General features: G+C 33.0%; 1 protein-coding gene across 3 annotated transcripts in view; it reads right to left on the bottom strand.

Moving 5' to 3' along the window:
* The window catches only part of LOC130453024 (uncharacterized), a 42,322-nt gene that overhangs the window by 16,940 nt on the left and 8,983 nt on the right, over positions 1–16,399 (bottom strand). Inside the window, exons 1-2 of one of the 3 annotated variants that reach the window (XM_056792606.1) lie at positions 8,003–8,251; positions 4,989–5,456 (exon numbers count right to left, since the gene is read on the bottom strand). The exons of the other annotated variants lie outside the window; for them this stretch is intronic. Coding sequence (XP_056648584.1) covers positions 4,989–5,377 — 389 coding nt within the window. The 5' untranslated portion in view covers positions 5,378–5,456; positions 8,003–8,251. Of the gene's footprint in view, positions 1–4,988; positions 5,457–8,002; positions 8,252–16,399 lie in introns of those variants that run through there. 3 annotated transcript variants of the gene reach the window in all.

The raw sequence follows: 16,399 nt of genomic DNA, 5'->3' as shown, positions 1-16,399 counted from the left end.
GTACAGGAAGATTTTTAAAGGTTATTTTATCATTGTCACTAATACAATCAAAATCACAATGGAATACGAGTAGATATCATTACATGGTTATTTGAGAATTATAGTTTTGAAATGCGTACTTTTTGTAGAGCTCATATTTTATTTTTACTGTTTAACTGCAATACATTTACTTTATTGCCTAGGTAAATCTGATATACCAGGGCAAGTGAGAGTTTTGAACTAGTTCGAAGGGGTATTTTAAAGGGAGGGAGACACATTAATTATGCATATTGAATGTCAATAATTATCCAACCATAGCAACATGAGGTTAAAAAACAAAGATTAGAACCTAATCTAACCCAACCCCTTCTATTGTGTCAAATTTTGAACTGGTAGCTCTGATAAGAATTTTTCGCCGAGTGTGGCGTGTTTATATGTCAAAATATGGCCGCCGTGATTGCATGTGATATGATGCCAAAATATGGCCGCCGTGATTATTACATGGATGGTTACATCGCGGAATTTCTGTTTAGACGCTGTTATGTAATTGTTAATTATTTTGTGATTGTGATAGAAAACAAAATAACTTCTTATGGATGTATGAAGAAATCATGAAACAGTAAAATAAAATTATGTTAAAAATGAAATATATTTTTTTTTCGATCACCCCTTAAAAAAATGTTTCCACCTCCTAAACATAACTTATTTTATTTTTGGTGTGGGACGAAGCCCCACTTCTCAATATTTACCAAAGATTTAAGCACAGACTGTGATTATTTGAATTTAAAATTGAAAATATACAGGGCGTTTCAAAAAAAGGTGACTCAGATATAAAACTGAAAAATATTTCGGGTTTCCTTAATAAAAATGTTTGTATTGATACTAAAGGGCGTTGAGGAAAAAATAAACACACATTTTTACGAATATGTAGCAGAAAAAATGCTCTAAATAATAATAATATCACTAATAAATAGTTGATGTTTGGGATGGTATTGTAAAAATGGTATTATAGGCCATTTATTTACCAAAAAAATTGCCATGCTAAAGAGAACTATCTCAGAAATCGAATAACTGTAATATACTTTTGCAGTAGCACTTCTTCATCAGAAAATGGTCAAGACAGTCTGAAAGAAAGATTATATGGAGATGAGCAGTTGAACGATCGCCAAATCCAGACGATCTATTGGTTAAAGTGGATTTTTATCAAGTATTACAAGAAAGGACAGTCCTCAATCCAAAGTTTTTAAAATGTATTTTGCGGACGAGGCTACCTTTACATGACAAGGTACATAAATGTCAAACTCCAATGCACACTGTTGATGTGACGAGGATCCACGAATTGAAACCAACCCTCATAGAAAGTGGATGTTTTAAATTTAAATTTTAATTGTCTCATACATTCGCATCAACTAGTTCGACCATCTGGAATGACTTAAACCTTCATAACACGGATAAACAAGAATTTCCGCTGTTGTTTAGATAAACTCATTTTCCTCGCAAATAATGCCTCTATGTATATATGTATGGATTGGGGATATATTGAGTCCCCCTTTCTTGCTGCGATACTGGAGAAGCCAGTGTTTACAACTGAACCATCAATCCCACTCCTTTTAAAAAGTCTAGATTATGGTATGTCTTTAAATACCAGAGATCTTCGTTTTCTATTTCATACGCAGTCAGGTGTAGTCCCTTAGAGTTTCACACTTCGAGAGTATGTGGATAGATGCTTCGTCTTCTATGCAACAAAATCTGCACGCCGCATTATCTGCTAAGTCTAGCGTCTTCAGGTGTTTGTTGAGGCGACAGTTCCCTGTAGATAGTTCTTACTTAGCTTGATACATTCAGCAGATCTACTCTGGTTATAGTTTCCCGGGAAAGTCTTTGCCTGTCTCAGCTCCTGTAGGTTGTCCCAATAATTGGTTTTGCGTCTATCTATCTTCTTTTCCAGTGATTTTTCCTGTAGCTAGTACCACAGAAGGGTTCGGGTCCCATAAAGGGCTTGTCTGCTTTAGCGAGCTTATCAGTTATTGTAGGGTAATTTTATTTTTCTTGCCTAGCTCGTTCAATTTTCCTAGGCAATCCCAAACGAGTTTGGATTTTAAGATATTGGAACTTATAGAGCTCTAATAGCTGCTTGACTATTGGACAGGTTGATGATCTCTCTAATTTTTCAATTGCATAAATATCTGCTTGAGAAATGCTTGGTGCGCTGCCCGGACGTTCAGAGTGTTTGGTTTTGGGCTCCTACACTCCTATTCCAGTTCCGTCTGCTGTTTTTGAAACATCCTTATACCATTTAATGGCATTTCTGTTTTTTTCTTGTATGGTGTTGTGATCTTATTTGCTTTTACAGTTTATTATTAAGGTGGAGGTCTTTTCAAGTCTACTAAAAACGATTTTTCATAGTAGAGCTGTTCATATACATAAAAGAGAATAATTTAAAAAAAAGCAATTGTACTCTCAAGTTGTTGATAATTTGAAACTTCTGAGAGGATACGGGAAACTGATGACAAATTTTAATAAAAGGGAACGGTCGGTATCTGTATACGTCTATAGAGGTTAACGACCTCTTTGTCTGGATATAAGTTCAATGTCCATGTTTCTCTAGGGATTAGTGATTATAACAATACGTTAATTGGGGTGGAGACTGAATAATATTTTAATTGAATGTGGTAATTAAAAATAGAAATGATTCTAGCTAATTTATACGATGCGTTCTTGAAAAGTAAGACACAAATTATTACATATTTTGCATATTCCATATGAATACGTTGAAATACTTAAATTATTATACTGGAGTTATACAGTTTTTATGGAAAACAATTGGAGAAAATGTTAAATTTTATTTCTTCATTCAATAATAATTTATAATATACGAGGGTTGTCTGAAAAGTTTTCGACCTTGACATAATGATAATTCAAAACTTAAATATAAGTAAATAACTTTTGTTCTGTTTCCTAATTTCAAAATTTCGCCTGCATAAGAGACATTTTTATCAAACGAGGACGTTATCGAATACGTAAATGCTTAATTTGAGCAAAAAGACGGCGACCATTATTTAAAAGGGTTAATAGTATATTATCCGCTAGTGAAGGTTATTATTCTCGAGGTTAAGTTTATCGCCACGAGCAATAGCGAGTGAAATAAATCAGCGTGTAGAATACTATAATTTATCAACGACTACTAAATATTTTTGTCGAAACTCATAACTTTTACATGCAGCCATCATCCCAATTATTAAAGCAATATTTGTAATAAAATAACCATATGACAGATTTATTTAATACCCTACCTTTGTTGCAATGTGCGAGGATGGTCCCAAAAGTAAGAAATCACTAAAATTTTGGAAAAAAGGAATTTATTTTTCAACGCAATCACCTGTTAGCTCCATACATGTTTCACACCTCTTCATTGTTGGAAAATTTTTTAGAGTGTGGAGACAGAAAATTCCAGAAATTCTTCCTAGCCAAATGCAGCCGTTTATGCTTGATTTCTTTGCTCAAACTTTGTAATAATTTCGCATAATACTAGCCTTTGGTAGTTTATCCTTTTTCAAAATAGTCAATGGGAATTATCCCAAAAAAAACTACGCCATGACTTTGCCTGCAGATGGAAAGGTCTTTGCCTTCTTTGGTACATGTTTTTCCTTTTCAGTCCATTGTTATTATTGTTCTTTTCTTTCGAGTGATTCAGTCGACGAATCATCTTGTATCGCTTTGTGGATTTTCTTCAATATTTCTGGAGTCGCCACCTCATTTGATTGACCTTTACGATGCTTGTCTTTGCAGGTCCTGCGGTCTGGTTTAAACTCTACTACCTAATATTTTCCTGTTGGAAACGAAGGGGCAATCTCACCACAGTAGAATCTAGTACAGCTTTTATATTGGTTGAGGTAATGCCTTTCAAATAAAAGTATTGAATCGCATAAACACATGTTTACAAATTCACTGAAAACGTTCACTAATGATGACTGCCAAGCAAATTTGGAACAACATGACGTGTTCAAATTTAAAACATATACTGTATAGATTGTGGTATTTTTCAAGCAACTACCGCCATCTCAAGGTCAGAACAAGTACTTCTGGTACCATTTTCGTATTTAACATCAGATGCTTTAGTTAAAAAAAATTGATATCTTCGAGTAGAGAAAGTTTTCAGCTTTTTAATTTGAAAACCTGCTTTCCGTCTTAGAATTCTCCTGATTTTTGATAATTTTCTAACTTCATACCTCGTAATATAATTATATTTTGCAGATAATACAGTGAAGTATACTAATAAAGACGATTCATGAAATGTAGTGGTTTTATTTTCCTTTTTCCACTTCAAAAAAGATTAATACGCTATATTATATACTTTCATGAACTTTTCCAGCGATAAATTTAATTAAGCAACTTCAGCACCATCTAATTTCTAGTGGTGTTGAGAAAGAGTAATTTTATTTTTTTACATTCATTTTTAGTCGATTTTCTATTAGAATTCATCACAAAATATAATACAACATTGAGAAATCTACGCTTACAAACAATAATATTGATAGATTTGAGTCAAATTTATTTTGTTTCGATTTATACATTTTTTTCAGTTGAGAAACAGATCTACGACTTCCATATTTCAATTAAACGCTTCGAGTATTCCAACTGCAGAATTCCGGGTTCGATTCTGGTATAGGAAAATTCATTTTTTGAAATTTTTTATAGTAAAACAATATTATACCTAAATCAAGGAAGCATCTGAGATTAATGGATTCATCAATAATTGGATTTTATTTAAGTCGAGCAAATAGACAATCTCATACTTTCCAAATCTCTTAGGTACAAAACGATAATAGGACCAACACTAAGCAGAACGTGGATAAACCATACACTAACAAAAATTTGATATAAGATAGAAAGAAAAAGATATTAGGGAGGACTTAGGGACTTATTAAGAAGATACTGAACAAAAGTGTTAGAAACCCGCTATTTTCAATCTAAAACTATCGTTTTTTACCAAATTCTTAAATACTTACTCTTCAGGAAGACCTCCTGAAATTTTTGTAGGCTGCTTAACGGTAGGAACTAAACCAACTGCTAATAGAACAGCAATAGCACTATCTTCGACTGTTTCTTCCTCTTTCAAAAAATCTGTCGGTAAGTTTTTCAGTGGCACCGCCCCCTTTTTCAAACGACACCTACTCGGCAATCCCAATATTTCGTGTTGGACGTCTCTTTCGTAGCTGTCGTCGTCGAAATGTCGCGAACAAATCCTAGCAGTCGCACAATTGTTCAAATGTTTACCGCAAGCTTGGATCCAGCTTGCGCGTATCTTGGAATCACCGGGGAAACGGTGGTAACGAATCGAACCACCTTTCGTTTTTCTGTGGGTACTATTACAACCCACTACTGCACATTGAGGCATATCTTAAGTTCATTTGGAATGTGATTTTTTTTTGGTTATCACAGTTTTCGAAAAAAATGTTAAAGACCAATTTTGTTTGCTGTTTAAAAAAATACGTCAAAATAAAATTTTAGAGCTTAAAATTCTCTACAGAAATAATCCCTATAATTTTTTCTCCAAGTATCATCGAAGTTAATTGTCGTTCTGGTTTGTTTTTGATGGCTATAGTAACACGACAAAGAATATTAAAACTACAGAACAACTTCGTCGAACTACTAGAGTTCCGACAAGATCTTTGAAGTATTTAGGACAGTTTTTTCAAAACAACACTTCCATGCTAAGGGACAAATTAACAGCTGGAAAAATTAAAGTAAAACAAGCTGATGCCCATTGGGGCAGCAACAGAAGAATTCAGTGCAACAAACACAACAATTGTACGGGGTGAAGATGTTAATTTGCTGATACTACTTACTGCAAGGACTCGAATTGATAAAATTATTTAGTTTCTGAAACCTGGGAAAGGCTTAACAGCGAACAGAAACATAGGGGCAAAACTTCAGTGATAAAATGCTATCAAGTTCAACATGACAAGGGATCAACTGAACCCTGAAGACTGGGGGTGGAAATTAATACATAATACTTTGCAATCGATTCAACTTTTACTCTCCCCTACTCAAGAAAAACACTTTTTCTTGCAATTTCAAGATAGGTTGTAGTGCCAAATCGGCTGTAGAAAAGTACCAATTACCAATGTCAGTCTTGTTCAAATGTCCAATTGAATATAACAAAAGATTCATGTGATTTTGGTGAAACAACTAATTTATCTTCATTTGAACAACTTATGAACATCCAGCAAGAGAAGGAAGAAAAAGAAATCGAAAAAGGAAGTTTAAGTTGACTATGAAGAGTATGAATCAGATTAAAATTGAAGTTAATAACCAGAATTCTAAAAATTACGATAAAGAGGTTCGTGGAACAGACGTAACGGGGAAACAAAGTTTAAACGCGTTTGGAATACAGGTGGTGTGGAAATGTGTGCTTATTATGGAAGGAAGGAACGATTATACGGAGAAAAAATTATGTAGACCACTACAACTTTGTTTGAGGAATTTTTCACACCTTTAACTTCAAATCACTTTTAGGGCAAATCCAATATTCGGCCTTGTCGGAATTTTTGTTATTTTAAGTGTATAGATTGACCTAACAATGAAACAAGGAATTGTTTTTGTTTGAGATCAATGAAATTTTTTTTGTGAATGAAATAAAATTCAATTTCAATCTGTATTCTATTTTGATAGAGGTGTACACTATATTTCTTGTTTATTCTTCTCAAATGTTACACTAGTTCAAGATAATGTGTATAGTAATCATGAAAAATACGAAAACGAAATTATCTGATTGAAAAATATCTTTTAACTGGAGAACGTGTATATTCAATGACCTACTATTGCTTATCTTCTATATTTACTTTTAAAACAAACAAACTATTCGACTATAACATTTCGTAACCTCGTTTAAGTGATAACTATAGTTACGGTGGAAAAAATGACCTTAGAATTAATGATGAAATAATTTTGAATAACACTTGAATACGTTTGCTTACTACAATTCATGAAATATTTCTTATATCGCATCATTTATTTATTACAATTTATATATAAACGAGATAATTAAATAACGAAAATTTTGTTTTCTTTGCGATTTTTCCAACAACTTTGTCGCCGGGTTTCAGAGTCATATTGGAAGATGCAATCATTCACTAGAATCCTCATCCAGTTCCGTCTATATCTATGACCAAACAGGCGAATAGGATTGATGTTCAATGGCTTACATACAAAGTGGTCCCCGTAGTATATGGATAGTGAAAATATCTTTTTCTCCAAATGTGTTAGTTTAGAAAAAAAATCCCATTTTCATGAAATATATGAAATTGTATATCATTTTTATGATCTGCATGACTATAATTCACAATGCATTTTGGATAGGTTAACTACCCCACCTTTTTTACCAGACATAGCTCCTAGTGACTTATCTTGTTTCTCTTCACGTTTAAAAGGTTAGATCATGTTAAAAAAGTGTATTACACTGAAATTACGTTAAAAAATCAAACTGATTAGTGTCTTTTTTTGTTGGGTCGGTAAATCATTCCACACAACCCTCGTATATAACACCATTTGTTTCAGATGTCTAACCTGGATTGATATTTTGGAAAAAAAATAACTATCCAATTAATATCGTAGGGTAATTAGATTATTTGTATTATTAGAGATAATAAATACTTGAAAGCTATTTTTAGTTTTGTTTTTCGCAGAATGGTTAAAATGTTTTGATTTAAATATAGGTACATCGACAATATGCTAATGGAACTGTTCATATTTTGACCCCCCCTAGTAATGAAGCAGTACCAGAACGTCATAATAAATATATATATATATATATATATATATATATATATATATATATATATATATATAAAACATTTTATATTTCCATAATATTGTGTATGTTTTCACCAGTTAATTTTCATTTATTATAAAATTATTATTTTCAGCGTAATTATTTTAATTTTGCAACACATTATAAACAATTTTTTTTATCAATTCCATCCAAATAGAATTTTAAACAGCAAACAAATTAAGTCCTTACATATGTGCACAAGACTTTATGCACTTTCTAATGTATCCATCCCATATGAAACAATTAATAAAAGATATTCACACGTGTTAGGCAACAAAGTCCAAGGAAACATACAATCACACGCGTATAATACAAGCACAACACTTTTTCAATAATATAAAAAACATAAACAGACTAGAGATGTTCGGATGCATGCTACAGGAGACCTAGACCGCGTTACTTCGTATTGCGACAAATGGTCCAAAAGCCGCACCCCACCATACAGTTGAGCACCGGTGACGTCACTAACGACAACTCCACATAGACGGTGTTGCCGGATCTGCGGAAATCACCGAACAACCGCAAGATAGTGTGCAGGAAATTCCAGTCTATATGCGGATCGATTCGATTAGAGTGCAATACACTTTTTAGAAATATTCAAGATTATAACGTATAGAAGCAGGTATAAAAATATTCGACTCTGTTTTCAGCCTTGTATTTCCATACGTCTATATGTGTTATATATTTATAAAACATTCAATATACAGTGTGGTTTTGTTTATACTGACACTTCCTTATCCATTTATAATTAGAATCATTAAATGGTATGAGTAAACTGCATAATTTCGGTAGTACTAGAAAGTAGAGGCAAGTGACAATGTACATAAGGCTGAGGTGTACAAAATGGGGAACAAACCCATTTTCTTCACATCCGTTTAATTAACATTAAACGATATTTACAACGATGTTGGTAATTTTAATTTTTGGTGAATATTTTGTTGGTTCTCGAGTATTCCAAGGTCAGAGAGTTTGAAAAAATGGATGTCGGGACAGAGCTACACAAGTCAAAATTCAAGAAAGTTAATGATTGGACAATGGGGGAAAAGGAGCAAGAAACATTTTTGATTTTGCTTTTGTTATAGGGCTACCTAAGGAATCTATGTGAATCCTTCCCAATGTAACATACTATAGTTGCTTTTTCCTTAAAAATATAAATATTCAGAATTAAATAAAGGTTAAATTTTATGAATCATCTTTGTCGGTTACACTAGTAATATCAATACATCTGACAACGTTGCTATTGCATTGCTCATCGATTGGTATAATTACATCCAGAGAGATAAGAGTTATAACATGGACTTGAGCGTTCCCTAGAATGGGAGCTGTACATCTAACGATAAAAGATGCGTCATCCATATATCCGGTAAAGTTATATGTACCGGGTAAGATATTTAGATAGAATTTTTGCTGATGACACTGACCTTGGCCAGCTCACGTTTCAGGAAGTGACATATCAATTCTTGGTAAAGAATGGAGCGACAATGCACGTCTCATTTTTAATAATTTCAAGTAATTTAAGTGATTACTTGTTAAGGATGGTTAAATACTGAAGCTATGTGTCATTAGCAGGCCCGGATATATATATATATATATATATATATATATATATATATACAAGAGTTTTCATTGTGGGATTGTAGCAAAATACCAAAGTGTACTAACTCTAATGTATTCTTAAGCTTTTGATTACTTATGTTTCATTTGATAATCAATAAACTTAATTTTTCTATGGAGCGTCTTTACTTTTTAAAAATAAAGGAAATTTGAAACGCCGCTGTTCTTAACTAATTTTTAGACGATGAACACATAAATATTCGAAAGGTCGGAAATATATTAGAGTTAGTACACTTTGTTGTTTAATTTTGCCACTATCCCACTACGAAAACTCTGATAATCTAGCTGGCAAAGACTTCGTTCCAATTTAAAATATAGATATATATATATATATATATATATATATATATATATATATATATATAAAGCGTTTTCGTATGGAAAATGTAAAATTAAAAAATTAAACACCAAAGTGTACTTACTTTAATATATTCCGAGCTTTCGAAGATTCTTTATCTGGGAAATAATTATTTGAAAACCGGTAGTTTTTAATTGCGTTTCTTGTATAGCGTAGTTTTTTGTAAAAACATAAAATTCATGGATTTCAAAATTCAATATTCAAAGCGTCAATATAGATAAAAAAAGTCCGTTACCAAATATTATTGAAGAAAAAACTGTAGTGAGAAGGAAAAAGAAACTTTAATCAGATATTTATGCCAAAAATGATTTCCAAAAGCCATACACGTATAGAAGAATTGGTATATACGAGGTATGTCAGAGAAGTTATTGAAATAACAAAGATTCAGTTTGGGATAGTCCTTATCATCTCGTAGCGCTGCTGTTGCAATTAATCGAGACTGAAGGTGAACTCACTTTACCTTCAGTCTCTGAAGACGATAACATGTTTATCGAAACGCGCCTCAGACAGTGTAATCGTGAGTGTTAGTGAATTCAGAATGATTTGGTTGTTAAAATATATCAACGTTTCTCGTTGTATAAGCTTCATATAAGTACAGTTTTAAAACGTACCTTACCTTACTAAAGTTGTACATGATGCAACTTGTTTAAAATAATGGATTAAGGTGTTTGCTTTGAACAAAACCAAGGGTCTTACATGAACCCTTGGTTTTCAAATGATAATATTGGGATTTTTTTGATAAGAAATTTAATTTGAATAATTGTTTTATTGGAGTAGCCAACTTAGTGTAAGTATGGTTTTTTGAACACTATGTATATAATATACAGTGCTTTTCAGATAAAAGTATCCACCTTTAATAACTTTTGTAATACTGGTATTTAGAAAAAATCCGAAAACACGTCAATTTATGTTGGAAGGGGCAAGCATTATGGCTTATTTAAACTTACTGGAAAAGCCACCCCCTCACCCCTAGCAGCATCCCCTTTATTTTTTTAAATTACTTTTCATATTTTTTAAGTAAAATTTGGATACTCCTCTTTGAGCTGATTTCAAAAATGTATAATACTTGTAGGTTAAAGTGGTTAGTTTATGAGATAAACAATTTTTCTTTTAAGAGCACAAATTTTACTTATTATTTACTTTCACCTTATTTGCCTGTACTAAAATGGGTTGTACAACAGTTCAAACTCTTTAATCTTTTTAACTGTGCTATTTTTTATGAAGTTACAATAAGTGTTCAATATGAGTACCATTCACTTCCATACAATGGTATAATCTATTTTGAAATGCCTCTCTGACATTGCTTAATACGGCTGGATTTAATTGTCGACATTCATTTTCTATCCTCTCTCGTAAATCATCCAGAGATTCTGGTTGGGTAGCATAAACTTTTGTTTTTAAATACCCCCATAAAAAGAAGTCTAGGGGTGTTAAATGCGGTGACCTAGGTGGCCACTCCATCATCTGCCCCCTTCTACCTATCCAACGAGTGGGGAATGTTTCGTTTAAAAATTGTCGGACAGGCACAGCATAGTGTGGGGGAGCTCCGTCTTGTTGAAATACCAGTAAATCTTCGGAAAGGTTATCATCATTTTCTATTATTGTTGTAATACGTGGGTCAACCCCTTCCCTGAGTAACTCAAGATATGATTCACCATTTAAATTTCCGTTGATGAAGAAAGGTTTAACTTTTGGGGATGTTGTGTATGGAATTCACGCATAATATGTGGATCACTTTCAGCCCAATATCTACAATTATGCCTACTTACTAAGCCATTTAATGACCATGAGCATTCATCAGAAAAGCAAATATTGTTTAACAATTGTGGATTGTTACTGATAATTTGCGTCATTGATTCGCAAAACTCTAGACGACGATCAAAATCATCTTCATTCAACTCGTGCACCAACTTAACTTTGTATGGGTGGTACTTGAATTTATGTAGAACTCGGAAAACTGTAGAAGATGAAACACCGATCGCTCTACTTATTGTTGACAACGATTGGGGTTGTTGAGCCTCTAAGCTGACTTGCCCTAAAATTGCCACTTGGATTGCTTCGTTATTTACGAGTCCCTCTCGCTTATGCACTTTATTGCAAACAGCAATAGCAAACAAATAGCAGCAGCTCTTGCACAATTATTATTTTGGTAGTATAAACCTACAATTTCAATTCTTTCTTGCAAAGAGTAAACCATTTCAGAGAAACAAAATAAATAATGTATCAAATTACACTATCAATAGTGACTACAAATTCTAGTTGACAATGTCAAACTTTAATAAAAAGTAGAGTTTTTTGTTGTTTGGATTTTTTAAGTAGAATAAATAGCACAGTTAAAAAGATTAAAGAGTTTGAACTGTTGTGCAACCCATTTTAGTACAGGCAAATAAGGTGAAAGTAAATAATAAGTAAAATTTGTGCTCTTAAAAGAAAAATTGTTTATCTCATAAACTAACCACTTTAACCTACAAGTATTATACATTTTTGAAATCAGCTCAAAGAGGAGTATCCAAATTTTACATAAAAAATATGAAAAGTAATTTAAAAAAATAAAGGGGATGCTGCTAGGGGTGAGGGGGTGGCTTTTCCAGTAAGTTTAAATAAGCCATAATGCTTGCCCCTTCCAACATAAATTGACGTGTTTTTGGATTTTTTCTAAATACCAGTATTTCAAAAGTTATTAAAGGTGGATACTTTTATCTGAAAAGCACTGTATAATAAGTTGCATTATCACGTGCCGAAAAAATATCATATATTAAAAACAACGTAACTATTTACGATTTATATAAAATTTTGACAGATAACATGAGAAATATGGCGGAATCTAAGAAGATAATGAAAGTTATGAGAAAAGTGTCGTTTATTTTTGGGTCACACTATGTAGTTGATGAAACCTTATCTTTAAAGTTGTTTAAAATTAGAAATAAATTGAAGGTCTTATGCATACACAACTGCATAATACATGGAGGTCATTTCCTAGAAAAATTAGTATAATATAAAATAACAATATAAACAGATTGTCCATGAAAACTTGCTACTTTATGAAAAGCACAGTTGATATTGTTGTTTACGACTCAGTATTTTGGAATGCGCCTGAGTCAAAAAAGAAAAAACCATAAACAGCGACTATTCCGTAGCCGGATTGGAGTATTTGAAAGATGAAATCGCGAAAAAACGGCCCAAATCGAAGAAGAAGATGATATTTCATGCAAAGTTGCATGAATTGGGTTTTCGCTCCCCTCGTATTCTCCGGATATGACTTTAAGTGACTTTTTTCTATTCTTAGATGTCAAAAATAAGGAAGACGGTGGCAAATTTATATATAAACAATTTGAGCATTTCAATCATACGAGTATATTGCATGCACTTGAAAAAGTTTTTCCACACACTTCCGTTTCGAATGCTCCGTGATTGTGAGCATCTTTTATCCTGGATAGTAAGTTCTCCGTTCTAATAATGTAAAACACAATACAGCTTCCTTCGGCAAAAGCTCCAAATTTTTTCTTCCCTTTTCAAGACACTATCTTTGGAAAATGTAAAATTTTCTTCACTGTTCTTCTGTTCACTCGGGGTATATATGCCCAATAACCATTCATCTATTCCGTGCCTACAGATGCAGGTATGTAGTCTAGAAAATTCGAATTGCAGATATTACATTTGCGACCAATTTACATCCGTCAAAAACCTTTCGGTATGGAAATTTTTGCTGGCAAGATTTGCATGAAAAATCCAAGGCTGTTCCTCTTAATCCGACATGGTTGGTCATCCATCAACACGTGGTTTCAAAAGACAAGAGACTTGAAAAAATTTACGTCAAATACTATTAATATTGACTAAAATGTTTTAATGACTGTTACCGTTCATTGAACCATAGACTTTAACGGAAAAGCTTAACTCAAAAGAAAGGTTGCAGGAAGAAAACAACGAGGCCCTTGGGAAGCATGAGTAAATTTAATATGTTTCAGGATACAACAATCAAAACGATATTTCTGGGTCACTTAATAGGGACATACAACAAATAACATACCACTCAATAAGTCGTGTGTCTAACTACAAAAAATACATTTTTTGCCAAAAACCCATTTTATTTATAAACGCAATCCGATCATTCCAACGACTCAAAATAGGATTCAGCTTCAGCAATTGCTTCTTTATTTGAGCTGAATTTCTTTATTTTGGCGAAAATTTTTTTGAGATCAACGAATAGCCAGTAGTCACTGGGACCAAATCGTAATTCGTTATAGTTAACCATCGTTACCATACGGTTTCTTCGACATATAACGCTGATTATCTTTGATTTTTGCATTCGAACGATCCAACAACTCTATGTAGTATTCGCTAATGATTGTCTTTCCCTTTTGTAGATTTTCGATGAATAAAATTCCATGCGCATCCCAAAATACTGAAGCCATAACCTTCCCAGCTGACTGTTGCGCCTTTGTAAACTTTGGACGTAGCTCACCGACTGTAGTTCAGTTAGATGATGATCGTTTTGGATCCGAAGTGAAGTGGTAGATCCATGTTTCATCCATTGTCACATATCGAAGCAAATAATTTGATTTATTACGTGTAAACATGGCCAAACACTGCTCCAAATCATCAACACGATCGACTGTGAGTATACGCTGCACCCACTTTGAAAAAAGCTTTCTCATGGTCAAATGTTCGTGCATAATTGTAAACACACAGCCTTCTGATATTTTTACGGCCTCAGTTATCTCACGCAATTTCCATTTACGATTAGATATAACCAATTTGTGGATTTCCGGATGACACTTTTGAAGCCATTACTGAGCTTGTCCGCTATTTTTTTCATCAAGAAGCAATGATAAATTAACACACTAAAGTAGCTTCACCATCACTTTTTTCTGACTAATCGAAATGTCATCAAATTTTACACATGGTCTTTGGAAAGTTGGTACTTTATAAACGTCATATGGATATGACAATGACAGCGCCATCTGCGTGTCAGTCACACGACGTATTGAGTGATGTTATATGTACGATATGGAATTATTTTGTCGTTGACGAAGAATTTTAATTATTTTTATGAATGAATGAACTTATAAGTGTTATATTGGACGAGCAGAACGTTTGTACGATCACTTTTAAATTCAACAAACCAATAAGCAGAGTCCATATAACAAATTTGAAATCATTGCTGAGCTTGTACAGTACTTTTTTTATCAAGAATCAATGATAAATTAACACACGAAATTGTTTTAAATCCTTTATTTTGAAAATAACAAAATTAGCATCACTTAATTGGCTGTCACTTTTTCTGACAAATCGAAATTTTACACGTCTTTTGAAAGTTGGTACTTAATAAACGTCATATGGATTTGACAATGGCAACGCCATCTGTGTGTCAGTTACACTATTTATTGAGTAATGTTATATGTACAGTTGTGTCGACTTCTGGTAGAACCGAGTTTTATTTGAGCATTAATATGATATTTTTCCGTTATTTCTTTTTTTTTGCTTTATAGTTACTTAAAAGGACTTATATTTATATTTCTTGACCTGTGATCATTTTTTCAATTCGTAAATGTTAAATATAATTCCTGCTCAGAAAATATTGGCATGTTCCCAGTTCTTTTTCATTCTAGTTTTCTCTCGATTCTTCGAAATAGTCATGACGTACTTTCTTAATAGGGTGGACACTAAACTTTGTTTTTCTTTTCTTCGCCGTTTAATACTAAAATTGTTCGACGCGTTCAAATCGAGATCCTGATAAGCACTAATCTAAATTGGTATATATTCCATCCATAAATTGTGGCTATCACCTTCAAAGTGTAATCACAATGCCGCCCATCGCCTTACGCTGGAAGTAGAAGGGCGACTTTAAGGTAGTCGTCACGTAAAGCGTAATATTTGATGTTTCGCCCTACTATTGAAATACGTGGAATAAATTCCACACTGTAATATTTGCATTGTTCAACAAGAGAAGTTTTCTATTAATTTTATAGCTTTTTTAGTGTTTTCAGAGTCCTCCAAAATCACACGGACAAATTAATAAACAAACGCAAAGGTCATTTAGAGGTCAAAATTGCTTTGCCGAACGAAATATTATGCGGTTTGGTATGTATTTGGCCTCGTGCCACTTCTGCTGTGAACGCCACGGCGAGGCGGGTTCAAGGTTCCAATTGAAAATTGTGCCCTGCTAAAAGAACCTTGGAAAACTGAAATATTTTTACGTCTGCTTTATCGGTTTACTATACTTGTTTCGTTTTAACGTTAGTAAATTATTATTTTAATCAAGAACAATGGAAACGGAGTTTAATACAGTATACAGGGAACAAGGAAGTTTAAGAAATAAATTCTTCGATAGGAATTGAACGATCTGAAGTTTAATGAATTAGTCAGCTATATACAAATAATTCTAGACCTAACGATAGTGGCAAAGTGATCTGAATTGTTTAAAATTCGAATATTACTTGTGTTTTTTTACGCTCTAATTCTATGATTGATTTTTTCACGAAGAGAAAATTTGTTATGGCAAAGTGTCATTATGCATGACGGTCATATCTCAGGAATGGTATATTACAGTTTCAGGGAAAAACTACAACCAAAGAATTACATGGAAATTATTTCCAGAATTTTAGGTGCACCAC

This window comes from Diorhabda sublineata, chromosome 2, assembly GCF_026230105.1.
Source record: "Diorhabda sublineata isolate icDioSubl1.1 chromosome 2, icDioSubl1.1, whole genome shotgun sequence".
Classification (NCBI taxonomy): domain Eukaryota; kingdom Metazoa; phylum Arthropoda; class Insecta; order Coleoptera; family Chrysomelidae; genus Diorhabda; species Diorhabda sublineata.
Note: the sequence above shows the minus strand (reverse complement) of the source record. Positions and strands in the feature narration are given on the sequence as shown.